Source organism: Patagioenas fasciata, chromosome 3 (genome assembly GCF_037038585.1).
Source record: "Patagioenas fasciata isolate bPatFas1 chromosome 3, bPatFas1.hap1, whole genome shotgun sequence".
Taxonomy (NCBI): Eukaryota; Metazoa; Chordata; class Aves; order Columbiformes; family Columbidae; genus Patagioenas; species Patagioenas fasciata.
The window spans coordinates 73,681,351-73,707,060 of record NC_092522.1 but is presented as its reverse complement, the minus strand read 5'-3'; the positions used below and the strand labels follow the sequence as shown (position 1 = coordinate 73,707,060).

General features: G+C 41.6%; 1 protein-coding gene across 1 annotated transcript in view; it reads right to left on the bottom strand.

Moving 5' to 3' along the window:
• CEP85L (centrosomal protein 85 like) overlaps positions 1-17,871 on the bottom strand; it is a 117,601-nt gene extending 99,730 nt beyond the window's left edge. Inside the window, exons 1-2 of the mRNA XM_065834542.2 lie at positions 17,543-17,871; positions 751-912 (exon numbers count right to left, since the gene is read on the bottom strand). Of these exons, the coding sequence (XP_065690614.2) occupies positions 751-912; positions 17,543-17,591 (211 nt within the window). The 5' untranslated portion in view covers positions 17,592-17,871. The remainder of the gene's footprint in view (positions 1-750; positions 913-17,542) is intronic.
• Positions 17,872-25,710: the final 7,839 nt, after the last annotated feature.

Genomic DNA, 25,710 nt, shown 5'->3' with positions numbered 1-25,710 from the left:
TAGTTTAGTCTTGAAAATCTTACTGGGAAATAAGGCTGTGCAAAAAAAAAAAAAGCAACACACACCTTAAGCCTTATTACTGCCTAGTCTCCCTCTCATTCAGACTTAATTCCAGTGACAGATTCCATAGGGAGGATGCCAATGTTATGGAGATGCTGCTATCTTAGAGGCTGAACCCCACCCTCAGAAGATCAACTTTGAGTAATAATGATTTACTCCACACTAAGTTTAACAGCCTTTAGATACCAGGTCTTTGATTACGTCTCAAATGCCTTGCAATAAAATGTGAACATTCTTCCCACTAGAAGAAAGAAATGAGAAGACAACACGGCCCATTTTCCTCCCAGCCGCAATGAGCAAGCTTTCTTTGCTGACACACACAATAAATACCAGAAAGCATTGTCCGTTCATCAACTCCCTCAAAAGTTTCCCTGCTTTTACTACTTGTTTATCAAGCACTGTAGTACAGGATACTACTTCTCTGTAATTCTGGCACATCTTGTAATTGCAATTATCAATAGATCTAACACAAGTACTGGCTTTGTGGCAGAGATGCAAGCTAATGCACACAACTCATGCAGAAGTAAATTAATTAAACCTCATCAAAACAATTACTTGGCCCAGCCAGGAAAACAAAGAACTTCAACAGCTCAACAGCTTTGGAAAAGTACCGTTACTCTGGGAAACATACCTTTAAAACACTTTGGATCGTTTCTCTCAGAAACATCCAAAACTTAAATGTCAACTTACCTTCCACACTATCAGAACAGGAGGTACCAATCCCAGTGTCCCCGCTGTCGGAAGCTATACTGTGTCTTCGGACGGGATTGCTCTGACTGCTCGATGAAATGGTTGCAGACTGCCACAGGGACTCAGTACCAGATAACCATCCCACCGAAGAATAATCCGAGCCTATAAAGAAGGAAGCCAGAAGTCTGTCATTACAGATACAGTACAGAAGTCAACAACAAAAGATGAAAACTGAATCCATGTTTCATAATTCAGGTTAGAGCCAGACTCTGTGCCACTGTTTAGGGGCTTTTTTTTTTAATTAAAATCTTTTTGTTATGCTGAAACATCCCCCAAAACCACAGTAAATACATTTTTACTATTTAAAAACATAACCCTCAAACTGCTCTTGTACTAACTTTAGCAAGATATTTATCATACAATTCCTATCCTAGAACTGATTCTCAACTCATAGTAGTCTTTCTGTATTACCAGCCTTTAACTACAATCTGAGAAACAAATTTTAGGACAGAAACCAGCTAAGATTTGGTGGGTGAAACAGCCATTTCCAACTGTGCATAAACCACATGACCTAGGTGATAAAGTCAGCAATGAAATCGTTAACACTGATATCTGAAGTCATTCAGATGTTATCAAAAGTTATCAAAAGATAGACTACCAACTCAGGCAGTGACATAGCAGCCACACAAAAGATGTCTTTGTGAGACATCTATCTGTCTAGAGGTTTGTTTTATTTTGCTTGTTTAATTTAAATCATTTTTAAAATATTAAACTTTAAAGCACAATGCAGCGCAGTAAGTAGTTCCCCTGATTAAGGAATTTTTTTAGCTTTATAGTTAGCCTCAAGGGAAAATACACCTCAGAATACAACCCTGGAGGACCATCACAATTTCCAATAGCCAATAACTAAATCAGAACATTATTTACAGGCAGAATACTGATTATCATATTTGCACTCCAAACCAGCAAGCCACAAAGAACCTCGGAAAAAAGCACGGCCTGCTCTTGATTTTATATATAATCACATACATACATCCCCCTTCAAGCAGTTCGTTTTGCATAACACTTTCAGCAGGAAATGACTCATAAAGAAGTATCAGTTCACATACAATGTCTCTTATGCTACATGTGCTTATTTTTAGGTCATTTAAATGTTTTCAGCAGTGTTCATGCAAAGCTGTAACAGCAAAATGCCTCTGCAATGACATCTGCAGATCATTACTAACTCCAGCTGTACTTGTTTCCCAGTAAATTAAATAGTTTTGAAAAGGATGTAAAAATTAATATGTGTGTAGATATATAACCCCCACATACATACACCTATAAAAATATGTATACATACATACTGCCCATATAGCAGTCAAATCACTAGACCTGCTAGCCAGAGTGGTAACAGCTGCTTGCCAAGCCACTTCTAAACTGAGCAATACAGTACACGCTTCCTTACTGTATGCGCTATTTTACTGTAACATGACATCTAAGACAGCCTGCTTTCTGTAAGTAGGTTCATGGAAGTCTTTGATATACCTATCTCATTTGTCTCAACTTCATTCTCTTTTGAGGTTACTGTCTCTTCTTCCCTTTAGCACATTTCCCTGTCTTTTCTGAGAGTCTTCAGGATCACTCGATTCTCCTTCATTCTAATTTAGTCATACCTCATGCAATGTGCTTTCTTCTCTCCCTTAACCTTTTGCTTTTCCTCTCAAAAAGCCTCCTAACTCTTCATTATTCCATGGAATAGCTTTCAAGCCCAAGGATGAGGTAGCAGAAGACCAGAGGACCCAGACACAAATGCCATTGCCCATGGCTCACCAGTCACACTCTGGAAGGAGTTCCCAGCCAAGATACTCAGCCAATGGCACTCCAGGTGTCATCCTTCATATCATCCTCTCTGGATCATCATCTAACCTCCTCAAATGTGACCATTTAACATACAGCCAGCGGGAAACTGGGACATTTCTTAGCCTCCTACCACACTGCACATTTTCGACTACACACTCCAGCTGCTTTGGGAACAAGATTTTTTTCTGTCCCTCCCTCTAAATAGGTCTACTTTACACAACAGTTCCACTTCACACTTCTCAAGCTGCATCTACCTATTCCAGCAAGAATGAACCTGACTTGTGGGAACCCAAGCTAATTAAGCCAGAGACAGTTCTGATTCAGAAGACATTAAAAAAAAAAAGATAAATTTAGTTTCATTTACCCTTTATTATATTGCTCTCCACAATCCAACTCTTCAATGACACTTCAGCTTTTATGGCATTAAACAAGTATTAAAAGAAACACAGCAGATAACACGACCACTACTGGACATTATATGAACACAGCATTAAATGTCAAACTCTTTAGACCTCTTAGTTAGATGACCGTTCAGGATGTGGACCTATAAGTATCGATATGCAGCCCTCCATAAAAAAGAGATATTTTTCACTTTGGTGGAACTTTGAGTAATAAAAGCTAAATACACCACAGAACAATAGAGTAACTTTGATAGAAAAAGACATTTTGAGGTCACCTAGTCCAAGGTCTGGCCCAAAGCAAAGCTCATTAGATCACACTGCTCAGGTCCATGTCCAGCTGAGTTTTAAACACCTCCAGGGACACAGATTCCACATCATCTCTGGACATTTAACCACTGTCAGTATAAAGAAGGTTCTCCTAAAAATCTTATCAGAGCCTCTCATTTTCCAAAGATACTGTTGCAACATATTCCAGAAAACGCAAAAATGCAGTGCAACTAGACCCTACAAAAAGGGTTAATATACTGGGGACAGAGAGTCATCCCCATTGGGATTTCTATATGCACCATAAGTTGAAGAAGTTAAAAGCGTAACAGAACACCCCACTGTCATCTACCCTGAACATTATACCTACACACAGTCTGGACACTCCAAGGTCCAAGTGTGGTGCTGAAGCACAGTTCCAGGAGGACATGCTGGCACAACACAGAATTACCACAACGCTTTCTGGAGCACCTTTGTATCTAGGGGAAGTTCACAGAATGGTTCAGCATTTCTAAGTTAACTCATGAAGCCTCATTCTTGAGCTGGCAGGCCTGAAGACCCAAGTGCTGGTATGCATCCATAGCTACACACGGATCAGCATGAGGCCAGCAAGAGTTCATTAGCTTTGGCTCAGCATGCACCTGCCAGATCCCATCTGGCTCTCCAGAGAAACACTCAAGTCCCTCTGCATGGTGTTCTAGGCTCCAGAAGGGTCTCTTCACTCAGATGTTCCCTCACATTACCGCTCATCACACCCAGCTGGCTGGGCTGTGTGCACCAGGACTGTGCCCACGGTGCCATCACCAGGATCCTGCTTCTCTCTTCCAGCCTGTACATAGAGGCATGGAGGGCAGCTGGAACGGGGTGGAACCCTCTCGTTTTCTCGCTCTCTGGGATTCTACTGTTTAGGAGCAGCCTCTGCATTTAAAAGGGGTAGGTCCTGAGAAACAGAATTGCTTTAGAATCTGAGCAGGTAAACAGTATGTGCTTTTTAATCTATTCTAGACACGCAAACAGAACATGGTTGCAAGTGATCACTTCAAGAAATGCTTTCTCTTTGCCTCCGACAGAAGTCCTGACATTAAATATGCTATATTTTTTTTTAAAGATAACTAATGACATATTCCAGGAGTCTACACTTTTTAACATTTCATGGCACATCTGCATCAATGACTTACCTTGTTGACCTAATGGTGATTCTGCACAATGGAAGGCCATTTCAAAAATAAACTGTCTACATGAAGAAGAGCTTTTCAAAGCTAATTGAACCCCCTCCCATAAATGGCCAAATAAAAGCAATGAGATAGTAGGAACAGACTCAATAACTAAGTCTCAGTGGTAAATCGTGTGTAGTCAATTCAAAGCGCCAGAGAGCAGACGCCCTCCCCATCGCTGAGGGAAGGTAATTACAGAAGTTGCAATAGAAAAACATAACCCATAAAATTAAGGTCTTATAGACCTCATTAGTCCAAATCATTATTTAAAAACTCCTTTATTAGTTTCATTATTGGAAACTGTCCTTCCAAGCCAAGTCCTGAAGAATCACCCTGTTCTTTGCTCCCCACCTCCTTTCTAACAGCTCTATGTAAATATATGATCCTTGTGCAACAAACAGCTCACACTAAATGAACCAAGCGTAAGAGGGGGAGAAGATACACAGGATTCCCCATGCTGCTCAGCAAGCACACCTGCTTTACCCTGCTGCTCTCATCTCAAACCTGCCAATCAACAGCTCATGTCCATCTGTCCAAAATACAGAGTGGGGCAAGAAAAGCACGCAAAAATTTTTAATAGATACTGGTGCTGCAAAATTTTAAGTTACCATATGAGTACAATCATTCCTTACTGGGTCAGGAAAAAAAAAAATCTACCTTTCCTAGGAATTAACAGCAGAGAAAGAAGAGTAGTGTCATCTAACCTGGCTGTAATTTCCAATTACAAACATGACAAACAGAATACAAAATCCCCAAGATCTCAAACAAATCTCAGAAGGAGCCTTGTTTATACAAACACTTGACTGCTAAATATACCAACATAGTGCTGTGTTTTTAGCCCAGGCATTTAAAACAGATTAGTTAATAACTAAGCATATAAAGTGCAGGAAGTAGATTATTTATTAAAAGAGAACAGTCATTGAAATTTCACTCCACAAAAACATGTATCTTTTTCTGTGTATTACAGAATGCTGGCAGCTACTGCAGGCAGGAAGGCACCTAGTTAATTCTGGATCATCATCATTCTTAATTTCAGTGGCACGCACAGATCCCACATGATCTACATACATGAAATAATAACCCCATCTTTATATTTGGTTCCTAAAATACCTCTAACATGCTTGAATGTAAAAAATATTATTTTAAGTGATAGCTATGATACTGTTATTTTACTCAGATATTGAATGTAGAGCAACAGCAGAGGACTTAACTGCGTTTCACAGCAGATACATCTTAACCAAAGGATACTGATTTTTTTATTCCACTTTGACATGGATTGTGACTACAAGTAAATCACCCGTGCCGGCCAGTGTGTATTTATACAGTCAAAGGATTCTGAAAAGGACATCTCACCACAGTACTATCAAAACTGACAACTACACAAAGCTCAGTCTAGTCATCGCAGATGGGACTGGGCTGTACAACAATATTTCATGCCACGGTGGCACTGAAACCTGCCTGAAGCTCTCCCAAGGGAAGAGAGTCAGTATTCCAGCTTAAACACACTGCTAAAGTTACACGGTTCACCCTCACCATCAGCAACTTTACCCAGAACCCTTCTAATTACACTAGATCATATGACAGTATTCTGAAAGAAGTCAACCCACCTTCAGCCCACCTCCTCCACACCTACTCACACAGTCCCCTGACACACCTGAACTTATCCCAGTTGCCACCTCTCTTCCCGCTTCCCCACTCTCAAAAAATCCTTTAGGATGCCACAGCCTCTCTTCTGCGCTCTCTCTCTCCCTGTCCCATAGGGCTATGTAACCACGCATCTCTTCAAAAGGAAAAGTCTAGAAACAAACCCACAAATGGTCTCTCAGTGAACTGTTTGCTATATTGTAGGAATAAACTTCCTTCAGTTAGAAAACATCTATATTTACTCATCATAGCTGCAAGATCATTACTGCTGAGAGATTAAAGAAAACCTCACTCTGGCATGTGTTTCATGCACAATTCTTTGCCAATCAGTATCATATCTTTTTTTTAACTGCTGGAAAGATGACACAAATAGTGAGAAAAGGAAACGGACACATGGGAACTTAAAATGAAAAAAATAAAATCCCCCAAAAGTAGACACAGGAGTAGATGTCATACTTTAACATATGTATTTATATAGTTTTTGTTTGACAGACAGATGGTAGAATGGTACAACAGCAGCCTCCTTCCATCAAGGGTGAAGCAAAAGACAAGGTGGATTCATTAAACCCAACATCCTGATACAATTAAAAAGAACCAGGCACACAAAAGTTCCTTGCAGACACAGGCCAAAATGAAACCTATATAGACAAATACTCTTGAAAATAATGTTAAAAAACTGGCATCCCAAGCCTGACACCTCGACAAATATCTGCTAGATGCACTTCATGCCCATGATACTTCTGCACAACACACTGCAACTTTTGTTAACACAAATGTCCAACACATGTTTCAGGTCTACCAGGCAACCTCTTCTGAGAGGAGCAGCACACTGGTAAGTGAGGGTTTCTAATGCTTTCAGGGAAGTTGGCCAGATGACAGTTTCTGGACCCTTTTTACAAACACTCTGGAGGTGGTGGAAGCTCACGGCTCAACCAGCTGGCCAGGAACTGAAGTACCAGAAGGTCCTAGTACCTCCTCTCACATGAATGCAGCTGAGTAGGTGGTTAATGCAGCTTAAACAGTGCAAAAAGGAACAGGGCAAAGTGAGATGAAACAACAGCCCTAACTACTGACTTTTTACATTTCACTTTCCCAAAAGCACTCCACAATGTAAGACAGCTAAAATATGATTCATCCTGAGGATTCACATCCTTTATTAGTGTGCTTTCTTGACAGAGCCTGCAAGCTATTTAACTAGCTTCTTCTAGTTTTTCAGTTGAAAACTGAATAGGGCAATCCTAAGTATGAAGAAAGATAAAAATGTGCAGATATACAGAAGAGCAGAGGGGAAAAAAACACAACAAACAAACCAGGAATGCAAGAGTTTAAGCAGAAGAATATTGAGAGACCGTTTTAACAGCATTTTTTCTTTTACAGCCTAATATACTGCCTGGCATACGAAGGCCCATGTTTGTGCTCTGTATTATTAATGTGCAAGAGACTTCACACACTAGAGAGAGAAAAAAACATAAAACAGTAAATGAGAAAAATGAAAGTAGAAGACAGAAACACAAAGAAAAAACCCTCAAAGTACAATCTTCAAATTAAACATGTGCCTGATTGGCAGTATCAATTAGAAGAATCTGACAATGCTCACATTTTAAAGAATATAAACTTGTGCTCCAACTTCTTAAGAGAGCTAAACTTTAAGTAGATTGTGTCACCAAACCTCTGGCTTCTTTTGCCTCTGGAATTCTCTAATAAAAGTTAAACCATCTTCCCTCCCCCACGCCCTGAAGTGGCTAAATGTACAATCTCTCATCATAGATAGTAATAGCTATAAAACCTTTGTCTTCTATACAAAACAGTATTTCAGTGTGAACTTTAAAAGTTGAAATTTTTTTAAGACTTTACAAACGTGTATGCTACTGCACAACAACTTACAAGGTTTCTAGTGCAGGGCAGTATGCAATCTAGAAGAAAGAATGGGAATGAAGAAGAATAAATACATCTATTTGACGAGCTTTAGAGAATTTTGCCATAGCAGTTAAAGACATAACCAAGTAGCTCACTCTCTATTAACCCCGCACACAGAAAGCAAGAGGTGCCCAGCTCTTTTTTTCCATCACGGAGTCCAGCTGGCCAGCTTATGCCGCTGGCTAAAATGGGTTTGAGCTGAGAACGCTGTTTGCCATTAGAGTTAATCGGATCTAGCGGTCAGCTGCTGCGCAGACCCTGGTCACCTTTCCCGGCCACACATTCACTGCCGCTTCCCCAGCACAAGCCCTGCCCCGCCAGACCCCGCAGAAAGTGGTTCAGGAACAAACTGTCCCCACTTACAAAAAAGGTTATCTGCTAATTTGATTTCCTAAACTGGCTCAGCAAGAGGTCAGGGTAGAAGCAGTGCCAAGGAGAGAGTGGGAACGTACAGGCACACTGATGCCTAGCAGCAACCAGCTAGTAAACAGGCTTAGCCCTACTGCCAAATTGCACATTAAAGGCAGATTCTAAACTGAAGAGAAATAGGCATAAATCTCTGCTGGCTTCACTGTGGAGGACAAAATCTGTTCAACTAGCAGAAAGCTGTGTTCAACGTAGCATTCTGCTAGCTAAAAAGGCAGTAAAAAAATCCTTACACTGACATGGTAACAATGTACTTGCCTCCCTGATCTCTATTCTAGACAGTATGTAAAGCAAGAAGTCAAATTCATAAAACTTTGTAATTTTTATACAGACAGTATTTAGCTTTAGTTACCATCAACCCAGTGATGAAATTCCTACCCATCAGGAAAAAAGAGGTTTGCTTTCATTTCATCATTGACAGGAGCAAGACCAGGAATTCAGTCCAATTGTTGATGGCACTCCTGTGAGTTTTCCGGCTTCAGATAGAGCATTTGCATAAAACAGAACTTCAAAATGGAAACTGCAGATGTTTCTTATTTCACATTTGGCACACAGAATACATATATTACCTCATGCCTGCTACGCTGGCTTGCCTCTTCGTCTTTGGAATCAATGCACTATTCACCCCACAGAAACACAAAATTATGTTCTTAGTTTCCATTCATTTCCATATAGTAACTGCAGAGGAGAAAGCTCCTTTTAAACTTAAAAAGTTTATCACAATATGAAGAGGGGAACGTTTAGGAAAATAAACACATTAAGCTATGCTTAAAGTTAATGTAAACTTTAAACAACAAGCCCTGAGGGCATGCAGTCAGTTCCTACAGTCTGATAAAAGCTGCACATTTGTAGGTGACCATCTGAATCCTTCCCCTATCAGTAAAAAAAATCTAAAGAGCACAGATTCTCATCTGTGTGTCAGCCTTTCTTGCAGTTTAGCTTTATTGGTATTCAAAACCACTACACGATAAATTTTTCTCCCATTTTTTTCTCCAAATTGTCATTCCAACATTTTTCTTACGGAATTACCTTTGTCCTCTTTCTGTTTAAGGAGTTAATTCGATCTCCTCTATCCACGGGGAAGAGTGAAGTAATCACAGCTGCTAGAGAGTCAAAAAATACTAAACGCTTTTAGGCAGTTCCCACACTTATCAAAGTGGATCAAATAATGGAGTCTAGTAGACTTATTTCAAAACAGAGCATAATTTATCTTCTCCTTGTAATCAGATATCAGGTCTAAAGATATCCTTAATACTAAAACAAATGGTAAAGACAGAACCCAAAAATAAAATTCACTGAAACACTTCACTCAAGTAAAACAATACAAGATATTTTTCTTTTCTACCATTTTTCAAAGAGGTCTAATGTGCATTATACACACAACAGGATCTAGTTTAATATGGATGTACCAGAGACCAAGCCTCCAGACTACAGTTTTAGTGCATGCCAACAGAAGTATGTAAATCGTGTAAGGGAGTTAAATTCTTGCTTCACTTCAGTCATTAGGAAATTTTCCTTACAAACTTCCAGTGCTCATGTCACAAGATACAACTTTTCCCCAAGCTCAGCTTCTCAGCTTCCACTCACACCTATTCAATATAAGCAAGGACAATACTCTGGGATTTTAAAAGAGCGAGCAGTAGTTAAAAAAAAAAAAATAAATCTTTCGCACTCTACACCATCAACCCTACCTAGGATACTTCCAGTCAAAACCAGTACTTCTGTTTCCATCTTAACAATGATCACTTTTGATGTAAAACTTTATATTCTAATAATTCTACCAACCACACAAAAGCCCCGTCTCTAGCAAAAGGGATAAAGTTTTAAGTAATGGTATTTTTCAATGTCCTTTAGTGCTGCTAGCTGGATCACTATACTCCCACTTTGTTTTCTTGCTCATCATGCCTTCAATCAGTGCTAGTCACCGAACTTTTATACAAAGCATTAATTCTCAACTATAAGAACATCTCCAAAGATTTAGCATTGCAAAAGGTATAAATAACTTTGCTGTAAAGTAGGCATTCAGGAGGTAAGATACCATCTTTTAAAGAAATACAGACTTGAAAAAAAGTGTTATTTATTCTGAAGCATTTGAAAAAGCTGCAGCTTTCCACACCATCTGGAAACTATGCTACAAAAGCAGTAAAGCAGACATTAAAAACAAAGGATACCTTATAAGGAATCTCAGATCTGACTCCAGGATGATTCAAGAATGTTTCTTGTCTGAATACTACACCACCAATCTCTTAACATATTAAGAAGTTGAAAGTTTTAAAAGTATAATTTGCTTTTCTACTTGCATTTGCTAAGTCTACTTGAGGAATTTTAATGAATAGAGGTAGCACGACTTTTCCTTGACACTACTTGTGCTGCCCTTCCTCAGCAAGACTGGGATGGTCTCCTACTACCTCTCCCATCATGATCCATTATTCTGGACTCGTTTCAACCTGTATGCAAATCCACTAACTGGTGGAAGGTACACTGTCCAGTGGAATTAATGTCACTTTTTCCTGGTACCTGCCTTCATGGTAAATCTGAGGATTAAATATGTACTTCCTGATGTCAACAGCAGTGGCAAAGGAAGATTGTGGTAGATTTTCCACTATCCCTCAGCTGACTGAAGAGCCAGCCCATTTGACTCCAGGTATTCCACAGCCACCTGACACCAGCATTGATGCTTCCTGCAGCAATGTCTCACACCAGGGTCATGTAACTGTAAATAACCCCTTCAGCATTCAACTTTAGTATTCCCCTGGTCCAGGTCCCCAAATTAGCTTGCTGTATGGTTGAACAAGTGCTGTCACGGGCACACGGGAAGCAGTAAGGATACATAAGCAGAGGTACCAAGAAGGGTGGGAGCAACTACTCACTAGATTATTTTAGCTGTGAAATTAAATCATACCCTGCAAGCCACCCGCATACACTCAGGCAAAAGTTTGCCTGTCACATCTTCCCACATTTCAGAGATTATCATACCTTGAAAGAAAAAAAGATTAAAACCAAAATTTCAACACCTACCCTTCTTTTATTTGTGTTAACGCCTCATTTTACAAAGGGGCCATTTGATTCTCAAAAACCAGAAAAGGTCCTTGGGGAATAAGGACAGAAAGATGCAGTGCCACTTCCAGCATGGCTGCCTGCAGAGAAATGGGTCACTTGAGCGTAGCTGCGCAATAAATAGGATGTTCAAGCCTGGGCAGCTGAGGCAGATGCTGCAGGGAACGGTGCCCAGGGAAAGCTGTCGTCCTCAGGGGAGACTCCACAGGGGTCAGCAGTTCTGGGGCACGTGATGGATGATGGGACAGGACTAACACAAACCTAAGGACACTTGAGAGGATATTTCCATGAGCTATTACCCGCTGCCTGTTCTCTTCTCCAGCCACCCATCTCTGGGGCTCTGTGGTGTCCCACGTGCCACTTGTAGAACCTCCTCAACAAGCCCCAGACAGCAAGAAACTCCCATGTGGGAGTTTAATACAGAAACTAAAACCTTATTACACTGCTGTGCACCGTCCCACACCTTCCCTTGCTGTTGGCAGAAATAAACTTCAGGGCTATATAGTGTCTTATTCCAGGTCTACCAAAATAAATACTCAAAACATAATGGCTTCCTTCTCCAGACGCTGTACTGGATGCAGGTGCCCAGGTGCTGGTGCGGGGCTGCAGGGCAGCCTCTGTGAGGGGCCCCCAGGACTGCCCTATGCCAGACACGGCCATTTCCAACACACCCACCACAGGGCATGGCTGGGCCCAGCAAACAAGATGTTGGCACCTCAGGGAAAGCATGTGTAAGGACGGGCAAAACACTGCCCAGGAGTGATGGGTGAGAGGAAAAAGGCATAAGAGACAACCCTGCAAGCCCAGAGGCAACAGCTGGCAGGGAAGAAGATGATGAGCTGCAGCCCTGGGCACCTGAGCAGAGGTCCCCTGTCAGTTCCTGGAGAGATCAGGAGTGCAGAATGGAGTGCGGAGAGGAACTGTGATGGAATGACCCCATGATCAAGTCTCTTTTGTCCGTGACAGTAACAGATAAGCTACCTCCATGTCTTCATCTCAACTCACTAACTTTTCAACCCTATTTTCTCTCTCATCTTGCTGAGGAAGGGGAGCGAGTGAGCAGCTGGGTGGGTATGTGGCCACCAGGCAAGGTTAACCCTGCACCACAGTCAGCAAGAAAGCCACTTTTCAAATCGCATAGCAAATACACTGAACATGCTTTAAAGCAAATCACAACCGCAATGAGACTGTTTTATTGTCAGCGTACAATTTCAAGACACATTTGGGCATCTGAGAGACTACTAACAACTACAACCAAGTCAGCACTTTTTCAGCCAAAAAACAACCAGCATGGGAATCAACAACTAGTTTACTCTCCAACTATTAAGCCACAGGCAAGTTATGTGATAAAAACAAACATCCAAAGGCAAAATGCAGAAGGCTGAGCAGCTGATATTGAACAACTGTGTACTAACCCTCTTCAACTAAGCTGTCTAAAACAAACAAGTTTTGCCTGCAACACTGGCAGATGATCACCTCTGGCTACAAACTCAGGCCACGCAAGAACTATTTGATTCAGGAGGCCTTCAGCTATTCTTACTACCTTGCATCGTTACTGTATTTGGCAAATTCTCCATATTTTGAAACGCGTGGGTTTTTTAATAGGTGTTAAATGCCTGGCTAAAAAAATCTTAGCATAAATCACTTGCAACTGTAACACGCAATATTTGGTAGATGGAAATCCTAGGTGTTCTTCAGAGAAACTACAAGTGCTCTTATCCTAACTAGCACCTCCTTTATCACCATCCCCTAGTGCAGACATGATGGCTCAGGCTGCTTTTTACTACATACTTACTCTGTACAAATGTTTAGAATTAATGCATTCTACTCAAAATCATTAAACTGATTACTGCTTCCTTTAATACAAATTTTTATAGCACAGAATTACTGAAATCACAGTCAGTAAATATTTAACATATAGTTAACATACAGGAGATTAGAGCAATTGCCAACCCCTAAAACCAACAGTATAATATGACCTTACAGCTATCACTCTTTTCTTGCTAAGCTGTAAAGACATTCATGTTTTGTATTTATTGTGTGAGTGGATGCTATGTCCATAACAGTGAACTGCCTGGAAGAAAGAAAAAAAAAAAAAAAGGCATTGTTTTTGAAGGGAAGTAAGTAACTCCTGTTTACCAGCACACAAACGTTAGAGTGTCATTTCACGTCACTGATCTGTGAAAGATAGCAAAGGCCATTCTAGCAGCTAGTCTTACAACTCTAATACTACATTTTTAAGCTCCGGTAATTCGTCTTTACAATGCACCATATACATATGCATATATATATACACACAGTAAACAATTTGAAGTCTCCCCTTGGTAACACTAACTCACTATTTACTGCCTTGCCTAACCTGCAAAGATGAACTTGCCTTCTCCAGATGTCCTGAGAGCTGTCACATCCCAGTTGCAGATCTCCAACGGCTGACCAATAAAACTTGTTACAGAAGTGAAACCATTGGATTTCTGTCCCTTCTCCACCCCAAATGATGAAAAAGAGCTTTGTCCTTCCTGTCCTCCCTGGCCTGGCTGTGCTGTGAAGCTGCCTCTGAACTCCATGGGTACCCCAAGGAGGCAGCACCCCATAAGCTTTACGTGTTGTGACCTTATTGCTTCTGACACTTTGATTGTGACATCATTAAATAGTCTGTCAGACCCACACGTGTCACATTTGCTGCCAACAAGCGTTACATAAGAGAACATGGACAACTTCTGGGACTTGTCTTATAAACAAATGAAGATTGTCAGGGCTGTAGGAGCAGAGAGGTGCAGGCTACTATTTTTAAGGCCTGTCAATCACATCTTTTTGAGCACCTTACTTGTAGTTTTCAGCACTTTCGTCACCTAAACAGCTATTACCAGCCAAATTTCAGTAGTGGTCAACAGTTGGTAATACTGGACAGTGGAGAGAAGCTTGACTAGAAGTGGTACTAGTGTACTGGAAATAATAAATACTTGTTATTTCATTTCAAAGTATGTTTGTTTCACTTTCCACAGGCATATGTTGGCCACACATGGCCTAACTGAATGACTGCTCACCCCAAAGGAACAACACATATAGTTCAACACTTTCATGATCTTAAAAGTTATTAACCAACTGTGCATTTCAAAGGATGTTCTTGGTTAATAAACAAAGGGCATGAAACCCTGCATGTCCTTCACTGCAGTTATTTAAATTCCTGCAGCGTAGTGGGTAACTGCTCTCTTTATAGAGGTATAAACTATGCCACAAGGTTTTCATAAACAGTTAAATCTGTACAAGAAGACTGAATCACATACATTTCAAAAATAGCAATTTAATTTTTCAGAACAGGTACTGAGACTCAGAATTTATTTTGCATGGGCAGCAAACTTTGTCATTAAATCCACTGCTTAAACAAGAAGCACCATCAAAAAAAGAAATTAAAAAACACAGCATGCAGACGAGACAGCACATTTTTTTTTTTTTAGAGGATACACTGCTATTGAACTGAAAAAGCAAGATCAGTTTGAAAATGACAAGAGGGAATAAAACTGAAGACCACACACTAAATACTCCTTGCCTGTTCCATTTACAGAAAATCAGAATTAATTTGCACATATTACTGAAAATTTGATCATTCCCCTGTGTAAATAGTTGCAGAATTCTTCAGTAGGCACATTGCTTTGTAAGGGAATTGTAATATTTTCAATCAAAAATCGCACTTCTAAACACCCACATCCATAGGTAACTGAAATAAAACTAGCAAAACAGAAAGCTTTTCATGAATAAACACAGGTTAACAATACACATTCATCAACTGTTATGTTCCCAGACCAATTTTAACAGACATCCAGAATCCATAGCAAGTAGTTGCCATTAAACATATTTTGGCAAAAGAAAAATTCCTTCAGCCTGAAAAATAAACACTTAAACTTCTGTTTCCTAGTAGGATGCTACTGTTCTGCAACAAAATACTTTTCTCAGGGACAGCTTCCTTTAAAAGAAAAAAAAAAAACCAAAACAAAAACAAACTAAAAAACAAACAAACAAACAAGTCTAACCTGGTAATAATATAATAGTACAGGATCTTAGCAGCCATCACCTCTTCATTAAAATATTATATCTGCGTTAAGCTAATTAATTTCCTCTTCTTAAGAAAGATCACAAACACCTCAAAACAGCTTTTTGACTCTGTCAAAGCCTGATGAAGGGACTACAGTGGTGGAAATTACAATGCACAGATATTATCTCAAGGTTAAACCTTCATCCACTTGCTTTCTAATTAACCGCACCTTTTGTTAGTCTATCTTATCTCAAATTAGAGATTTTTCTACAAGTTTGACTACTTTACGCTTCTGCTGCTTACAGATTTATGTACATTTTGAACTTGGTATTAACCCTGAGTATTGAAAGACAGAGGGGATGGGCGGGGCAGAAAAAGCAATACACAAAATCAGTTCAAGACAGTTCTGACAAACAAGCAGAAGTAAAACATAGATCCAGTTACTGATGGATCAGAATTGCTGACAAATTCAACACAGTACTAAAATACTTTCTTTGATCCCAAACAAAAGCGATGCCACAGTAATGAACGGCACAACTCCAAAGTTTCCTGAAACAAACGTAAAAACTAACAATCAACAATCTTTGTAATGGTCTGAAGTTACTGCCAGTGTGCACCAACATTCCTGCCCCAAACACAAATAACCCTGCACTCTCCATGACATAAACTGAAATCTCTGCACCTAGTGCTCCAAACGTCCAGTGTCTTTGCAAGCTGTAGCACAAAGAGAACATTAGCTTCATTAAAAAAACCCTACAACACTTCAACAAGGCAAATGTGTTACACAGAGAAATTCATAACAGCATAGAAAAAAGGAACAATGTCTTCTTTCACATAATAGGGACTGAACATTACACTACTTGTAGAGATTCAGGCAGCTGCTGAGAACGTCTTAGCAGCTCTTGTATGTTCAAGAAAAACCCTGTCAGTCGAAAGCAAAACAATTCTGCCATTTAAATATGTCAACTAACTGCATGCACATGCAGTCATATTTAGCAACTCCAAAATTAAAACGTGAATCCAGATTTCTGAAGCAAAAATATAATTCCAACAGTTAAAACAATTATTCCAATACTTGTAAAAGGAGAGGCAAACCACAGGACTCCCACAGCGATCGACTAGTTCAGTAAGTCAAAATATCATCAAATATTTGCAGGAACTCCGCCAGAGTAAAACAGGTGATATAGGTGGCAATATTTTCAAATCCTGAAAAAGACAGCCAAGAGAGTCGGCACCTAGTCTTACCTGCCCAGAAGGAATGCTCGCATGTCTCTGCAATCAACTCACCTATTTTCCTCTGCCAGCCTTCACGGCTGAAAGTCAGCCTGTCACTTACAGATAGGATGTCGCCCCGGTAACAACCTAACCCCAAGTGTAAAATGTCAACTTATCCCTTCCAACCTGCAGGAACTAGGCTCTAATTAATCTAGAGACACAAAAGTGGTGCAAAAGATGGAAAAAAAAAAAAAAAAAGCTCGAAAGCTCGACCGATTTGTTGCAGTCTAAATTTAAAACCAAAAACGTAAAAGGAAACAAGCTTCCAGCTTCTGCCTAGGGGCATACTAATAAAACGAGCGGGGGGGAGAAAGCCTAAAACAAGGAAACAGATTATGTAGGTTAAGCTCAGCTTTTATCATCCGCTGCAAGGGCCAGCTAAATAAACACCGAGTCCCCCGGTCGGACGGCCCCACGCCGCCTCCTCGGCCCGCTCGGAGCTCAGGCGGCGGCGCCGGGCCGGCCCCCGATCCATCCCCGGGAGGCCCCGCCGCCACGTCCCCCCTCACGGAGCCGGGCGGAGGCGGCGGTAACGCTTCCCGCCCGCGCCGGGGAGGAAGCTGCTTCCTCAGGCGTTTCTATGCTGACCCGGGAGCGAGCCGGGCCGGGGGAGGGGAAGCGCCGCGGCCCGGCTGCCCCACCGCGGCGGGGCCCCGGTGCCTCCCCTCAGCCCCTTCCCTTCCCGACCCGCCGGGACGCGCAGGGGCCGCGGGGCTCCTTACCCGTCTTGTAGCCGCGCAAGCCGAGCTGCGGGTGCAGCCCGCCCCACATGGTGCTGCGCCGGGCCGGGGGAGCCGCCGCTCTCCGGAGCTGCGCGCTGTCCGGCAGCCCCGGCGGGTGAGCGCGGCCCGGGTGGCCGGTGGAGGCGGCCGGTCCCGATGCCGATGGAGATTAGCGGAGGACTGCTGCTTGCTCCAGAGGCACCGCAGCCATGGTGCCGGGCCGCGAAGGGCGATGGAACCTCGCCACCCTCTCGTAGGAGACAAAACTTGCTTTATTGCGCTGCTGCTGCCGCCGCCACCGCCGCCTGCGTCTCCGGAGCGGGGCGGAGACAAGGGCGGGAGCGCCGCAGATGCTGCTGCTGCTGGGGGACGAGCCGCTTACATAACCCGGCCCACGCGGAGGGGGCGCAAGGGGGGCGGCCGCGGGGGTCCGGGGGTGAGTCCGCACGGGCCGTAGCCCCGCAGTGCCCGGAGAGGTGGCCCCCGGGCCCCGCTCAGGCCGCGCCGGGGCCGCAGAGCTGATTTGGGCGCTCCCGGTAGCTTTGGGTTTAGAAACTTACTGGTCCGCCTGGTCCGGGGATGCCCGGCCGGGAGCCGCGTCTGGCGCGTCCTGCCCGCCTCTCTGGGGCCAGTTAGCGACGACGGGTAACTGTCACCGGGGAAAACAGTTAATTGAAAGCACTTAATTTGGTATAAAGATAATTGGTAAAGAAAAGCGAAATGCCTTATTTGAGAATTACAGCATTTGAAGTGCCCGAGGCTGGCACAGGACTGGAAATGAACTGCTCCTGTCAGTAATAATTCAAACCCACTATGAGGTGTTCCCCCTCCACCCCCCGAGCTGCTTTGAGTCTGCTCCAAATACTTAGATAATTCTGCAATAGCAGCTTTCATGTCACTGTTGTTTGCAACTGCAGCCCAGCAGTCCCCATTGCAAGCTGCCTTCTGAACACGTGTACCCTGACTTGATCAGCAATGCATGTCGTCAGACAAAAACCTAAAGAGACAATACTTGGACAGCTTCTAACTTCAACATAAACATCCCAAAATTACAAACCCCACCACCAAGATAAGAAAAGCAAGACCTTAGGCAGCACTGCAGAGTTATGATGGGTGTGATAGCCTAGGGAGGTGAGGTGAAACAGGAGCCGTTCTGTATTCATGTGGAACCGTTCACGATCAATAAATAAAATCTGTGTTCAAATGCTTCCTGCTGACCTGATGCATTTTTAATTAGTAGCTTATGATCACAGACTAGCTTTTATCTCTTTGGAAAGTTATATGTTATATGTCAGCACAAGTCATATTTTATTTATGCCTAGCTAGGTATTCATAATGTACTCAGTAAAAAACAGGCCTCAGAAGTACTGGCATGAGCATGTAGAAATGCTGCATATTGTTATTTGTCCTCTTTCTTATTTGTATAAAGCCCTTATGTACTCACTGAAGACCTGACGTGACATGCATTCCCCATCAGCTTGTTTTAACTATGGAGTGTAACTGTCACTAGGTGTTTTGTAGGTAGAGTTGTAGAAACGCAGGCTTTAAAAAGTTAGTAAATGCTGAATAAAATCCCCAAATAATAAAACTCCAGGAGAACCTGTCAAAACGCTCAGACTGTTGCTAGAGGTTCCTCTGAATGATAAAAAGTAGGAAGCATTTTCAACCACAAATACCAACAGTAGAAGACCAATGCAGGAAAATAAATCACAGGATCACAGAATGGTTGGGGTTGGAAGCGACCTCTGGAGATCACCTAGTCCAGCCCACCTGCTAAAGCAGGTTCACCCCAGAGCAGATCACACAGGAATGTGTCCAGGTGGGTCTTGAATGTCTCCAGAGAAGGAGACAACTTCTCTGGGCAGCCTGTTCCAGTGCTCTGGCACCCTCAAAGTAAATATTCAGGTGGAACCTCCTGTGCTTCAGTCTGTGCCCATTGCCCCTCATCCTGTTGCTGGGCACCACTGAAAGGAGTCTGGTCCCATCCTCTTGACACCCACCCTTGAGATATTTATAAACATTGATGAGATCCCCTCTCAGCCTTCTCCAGTCTGAACAGACCCAGCTCTTTCAGTCTCTCCTCTTAAGAAAGGTGCTCTAGTTAGTAACAGACAAGTGAAATTGTCCAGCCTTTCAACCCTGAAGCCAGCCTCAGTATTAAAGCATGTTGTGAGAGCATTGTAGGTAAACATGAATACAAGAAAGAAGAAAAGCTAAAGTATCTTGCAAAACACTCAAGACCAAGAAGCGTGTAAACATCATTGTTCAAGATCTCTTTAAAGGACTTGTCTGCAAGTAACATTTGTTGCATGCTATTTTATTGGATGTGTACTTAGTGTATTTACAGCAGGACCCAGTAAGCTGCAAGAAAGCTGAAGTGGAAGTGGAAGTGGAAGGCATGTAGCAGTAGGCGAGAAGAAAAATGACCACATCGCTGCTGAGCTCTGGTGTTTGTGATGCTGTCCTGTAATGCAGCTGCAAGAATCCAGACTCCAGGAAGCTGCATCCCTGGAAAAGGTGTGGTAACACTTCATCCCTCTCCTAATAAATGTCACTGCAGTGTTTTTATGTACCTTAGTATCTCAATACATGGAAGCTTTAAAGTTTCCTGTGTATCTCCTGCCTACTCATGAACACTACCACAGAGGGAAAAAAAAAACAGATAAAAACTCCAAGATGAGGGTATCAGAACCCAGCTACGTAGCCTGGCTGAGTCAACTCCAGTAATGCTGCTGGCAGGGGAGGTTGACTCAGCAACGCCGTGTCTTTCAAGGTGTCCCCGCTGCGGCATCTGTGCTTTGACAGTGCTACTGCCCAGAGCAGAAAGAAAAAAAAATATGCTTAAATTTAAGCAGTCAGATAACATAAACTGACACGTTTTGTCTGGATTTTAAATTATTTTTGTAGACATTTAATGTAACTAGTAAAGCTCTTTCGCTATGAATAGCCTCACCGTAGTTGTCTGGAAAAGGGGCAAAACTGAAGCAAGTAGTTTTACTCTATAAATAAATTTGTCTTGTTAATGCTTTATTCACTTTCCAGCAATGTTTTATATCTGCAGTCTGCTTACGTACACAGTTCTAGATCGGGAGCAGTATTCGGTTTAGTTTTTCAAAAACCTCTTGAAAAAGTGTGCTAACTGGCTTGGACCTCCTGCTGAGATGAGTTTGTGCTATTTATTAAGCAAGTTCCCACTTTCACATGGATCTCAACTTGCAATGCAGTGGCCCTGAGGATGTCCCACACTTCTCTCCTTTAACAAGGCTCTGTTGTCCCACCTATGAGGCCCAGCCATGCTGAGGTGGTGGGTAGGACTGGCTCTGGACCATTATACGTGCATTTGTCTCTCTGCACCTCACAGAGCCTAGCTACACTACGATAACGTACATTAGCTCATCACTTATAACATCGTGTGGGTTGACAAGAAGTAGTAGCGGGACAATCTGTGTTCCAGTTCTGTCCCACTCCAGATGGGTCTCGATACTAGGAAATGGCAGCATGGTAGGAGGGAAAGCTCATGTAACCTTACACGTGAATCAACACTAAGTGGAAACAGCCTGGGTCCCGAGTAATTGTTGTGAAATGTGATGCTCCGGACAATGAATGGGCTCAAGTTCTTATTGACTGAAAAGCCGCCTCCCCGCCTCTTTCTTCTGACACAAACTCCACCCTCTTGGCAGGATCAACAAAGAAAAATAACAATAGAAAGTAACAGCTTAAGCATTGATACTGGGCAGATGCTGTCTCATTAAGGTCAATTGCAGCACATCTTATCCAAGGTCTTATGATCTATTCCCAGGTTGAGAAATCACATCTGGTTTGTTTTTTTTTTTTCCCCCTTGAGTAAAAACATAATGCTCTAAATGGAATTAGACTGAAGCATAACCTCTGAAAGCAGCATTTTCTTTGATTAAAGCCAGAAATATGTTCAATGTTTTTTCTACACACTTGGTTTCAAATTTAATACAATTAAAAGATTATTAAAAAACCCAAAATGCTAAATAGCTAAACATTGTTCCAAGAGAATGCAGACTATTTCCTCTATCTAATTAAGACATCAAGTATATGTGTATTCTATCAAAAAGCGACAGCAGCATTTCTGCAAGCGCATCTATATTGTAAATGACTTTAAAATGACAAATTTTCTATTATTGAGTTGCATCACTAAGTACAGAAATCCTTTTCCTCCACCCACAAGTTTTTCAGTTGAACACTGCGTCCTAGCGAAGTCTGAACAGCCTGTAAGAAGCCTTAGAGCAATCCCTTCTGTTTTTCAAAAAATAACTATGTATGTCACAAAGCAAGATGTTAAACTCTGTTGGGTGGCTCTATAATTAAGAACAGATTAGCTTACCTAATAAACTGCTCGCCTGCTGGTAGTGGCTTGTTGGCCTACAAAAGACTGAAATGTTCCGCTAAAAGTACATTGTGTGCACTGCACAACATTAACAATAAACTCTGTCGCCTAATATCTGCAAAGCAGGCATCATGAAATAACACAGTGTATACAATGTTTTTATTTTTGCCCTTTCTACAAGGAAATGCGAGTTCATGTCTTCCACAAAAGAACACAAATCGATATCAATTTGAGCCTGCTTTGCACAGTGCTTTCAGTAACAGCTTATACCATGAGAGAATAAAACCAAGCAGCTTATTGTTACCATAGCTATGGTTTATTACCAACCTCCTGAAATTTCAGGTTCTTCTTAATGTTCCAGGTTTCAGAATCAGATTTTCACCTGAGAAATTATTTGCATCATTGATAGAATAGTTAGTGATTTACATGGTTCGTTACTGGTGGGTGGGTCAAGCACTTTTTTAATGTGTCATATGATTTTAAAATAAGTCTAAGAGAGTTAAATCAGCTCCGTGTCATCAACTCTGATACTGCAGGAAGAAGAACACATGCAGGTGGTGGGATCCAGTGGCATCTAACCAGTAACTTGTGAAGATAATCAGGAATATCCCAGGTGTGTTTTTCTCAGTTTTGAGTTCTGCTATTCTACCTTCCCTTATCTCCACCCTCTCCTCTCCCAAAGGCAGTGTGAAAGAAGGGGAAATACAAATGGTTCAGGCGGGATGGAGAGAAGAGGTAAAATCCAACAGGCCACAGGTAGGTAGCCTTCTTCTCCCAGGCATCCAGAGTTGGTTCCTAACACGTTTAAGACCCAGACTGCCTGTCCTGGACCAGTGAGCCTCTTCCCCTAGCCCCAGTGGGACTCACCAACGTATCTAACTTCCTTTCAGGACGTAACACTTCAACAAAAGTATTTTTAAAAAATTGTTTCTCCTACTCACATTGCATGACTTTTTTGCAGTCTCCCCAGTTCTGTTCTTGAGCCCACTTGAGTCATTTGACTTTCTATGAACACACTATCTCATTTTAGGAGCATCCCTTTTTTTTTTTTTTTTTTTTTCCAATAGGTTTAAAGCAAAAAAGAGATAGCAAGCTGTAAGGACCGAGACCTCTTGGTGATATTTTACATCTATTATGATGATGAAACATTTGCTGAAGGCCATATTTTGGATCTGAGTGTTATTTGCTATTCATCAGAGAGAAACACCAGCAAAATGAAGAAATGAAGGCATAATTGTGCTACCAGTCATTAGACCAGAAAAGCACAATCCAGTTTCAAAATGGCTATACCAAAACCCTTTCAATTTGGGATTATCAAAGTACTGAATGTTTTGTGTTTACTTTTCTGTGCTGAAACCTATGCTAAAGCCAAAGAAGCCTTAGCAGTGCTGTGGTTTGGGGTTTTGATTCAATTGTCACTGGCAATGCTTGAGTTTTTACAGTTGACGTTTTACTTCAAGACACTCGTGTTTGACTTTCCATTATACACATATAAATGAGTGCAGAAGGATAAAGCATTGGACGATATTACTATAGGATAATCTGCAGATTTTTAAAGTTCACCTCAGATGTGAAGTAACTGCCATATTAGAAGCACAAAACAGCATTTAGCCTGACTTGTTTAAAACCTACCTGCTTTAAAGGTTAATCAAAAAGCACATCCCCTCGTGCATTAAAACAAAGGATCCAACTGCGCAGTGAGAGTCCCTGCTCCATATCTGCTTTGGCACGAAAAGGAATAAATCCCATTTTGCAACAAACATCACTGCCAAATTCTATAACTTTTGAGAAATACAGAATTTAAAACTACAAGCGATCATATACAGGAAGGCCAAACACACTAGAGTGCAGCCAGCCAGCAATGCAACATTGTGTGAATACTTGGAAATGGAAATTTCTTCCAAATGGCCATCATTATCTGCTTATAGCCTGAAATATGTAGTTTGTTTACTCCAAGTCAGAAATATGACCTATGAACATTACCAGTCAGGTCACTTGCATTTGAGCCAAACCCAGTATTACTGCAAAGGGATGAAATTTCAGTAAAGTCAATGGAGTTTTGCCAGTGCTCAGTTTAGTCAGTTCTGTGCTGTCATATGCCCATACGTAAAAGTTGGACGGGAAAATTAATTTCATACTTTAACTATAAATACAATTATCTTCTTGAAGCTCCCTGCCCCGTTTTTTCCTCTATTGACTTTTATTCGACAAACATCACAGACATTGGTTCTACAATAATTCACTATTATATACTATAATAATGTGTCAGTAAATACTTTGTTTTCTCTCAGCAGAGAGAGGCTCATGCCTGCAATGAGAGGTTCATGCCCGCAATGACTGGGTATCCTATGCTGGCAGAATAAAATCTGGTTTAAAAGGACACTTTAAGACTCCTCCTGGACACCCCCTGCCGATGTCTCTGAACCAGCCCACTCCCTGTGTAAAGAGGGCCAGCAGCTGTCAGTCAGGGCACTGGTGGGAACGTCCCAGTTCATGGGACAGGCAGCCTAGAAAACACTCTCTGGTTTTGTTATGCCTGAGACTGCAAAGCACAATTTGCTTATACCCTGTGCTTCATATCCTTCAGTCTTTTTAATAACATTCTCATGTTAAAGTGATTATTAGTACACACTTCTTTAGAGAAACCCAGTTCACAAAAAAAAAAGGTGAAAAATGCCTGAAATGCCAAAGGTGGCTGTACAAGCCTGTACTGACCACACTGCCCATCAGATTTGTTTCACAGGACCTCAGGGTTAGTGTATGTGACATATGTATGAATTCACCACAGTATCCTTAGACTGTTTTGCTTTTGACTTAAAATTAACACAGACAAGAGTGTTTATTAAAAGTAACTTGGCAACTCTGGCTTGGCTGTACGATCAGGCTCTGGTATTCTACTTTTACCACATTGCTTGAGTGACCAAGTTGATCTGGGAGGCATTTTAGTAAACATGCAACCTGATCTTTGGTCACAGAGAAAACAACAAGAAATTGAGCTTCTAAGTGAGCATGTAACTTTAAAGGTACATAAATAAAAGAAGCGTAGAAGTGTCGCTGCTTGAATTGTTATGGGCTGTCCCACTAATTTAGGAATCCCATGGCTTAAGAATTGTATATCACGTAGTGCACCAGTGCACCATTTGAATACCTCCATTATCTGGTTAAATCAATTAAAATTAAATTGAAGAATCATAATTCCAATTTTCTGGTTAACACAGGACAGTATGGTACCAATATACTCTATACTTTGACTGTTTAGTTCTCAGCATTACTGTCTTCTGAGCCAAGCATCAGACGGTCCATCCAGAACATGGGAGCATTCCCTTGAGCTTCTGAAGGAAGAGAAATTGCTGTCTATTCACAAGGTAAAAATAGCTCAAACCACCCAAACAAAATACATTAGTGAGAAGAGATAAATAGCTTATTTAGAAGTACAGAACTGGCTACATCCTTACAAAACAACATTATATATATGCTCCGAATGTGAAAATTACAAAAAGCAAAAAATACACTGAAACAGGACATGGCAGTTGGTGCAGGAAGGTAACAAATATGCATTAAGCAAGTGCAAGAAGCAGTCCCACACAAGACTGCCATCTGCAAACTACTCCAGCGAATGCTCCGTGAAGTCAGTTCATTCATGGAAGTCCTTGCTCAAAGACATCACCGAGCTTAGATTACAAGAGTTTCATGCTGCTGGTCCTGCTGGAACGTGTCCCCAGCAGTCACCATGACAAGATATTTACTTAGCACAGCCACTGCGGCTGAAAGATAGAACAGAAAAATGAGAAAGAAATTAAAAGGAAGCAGA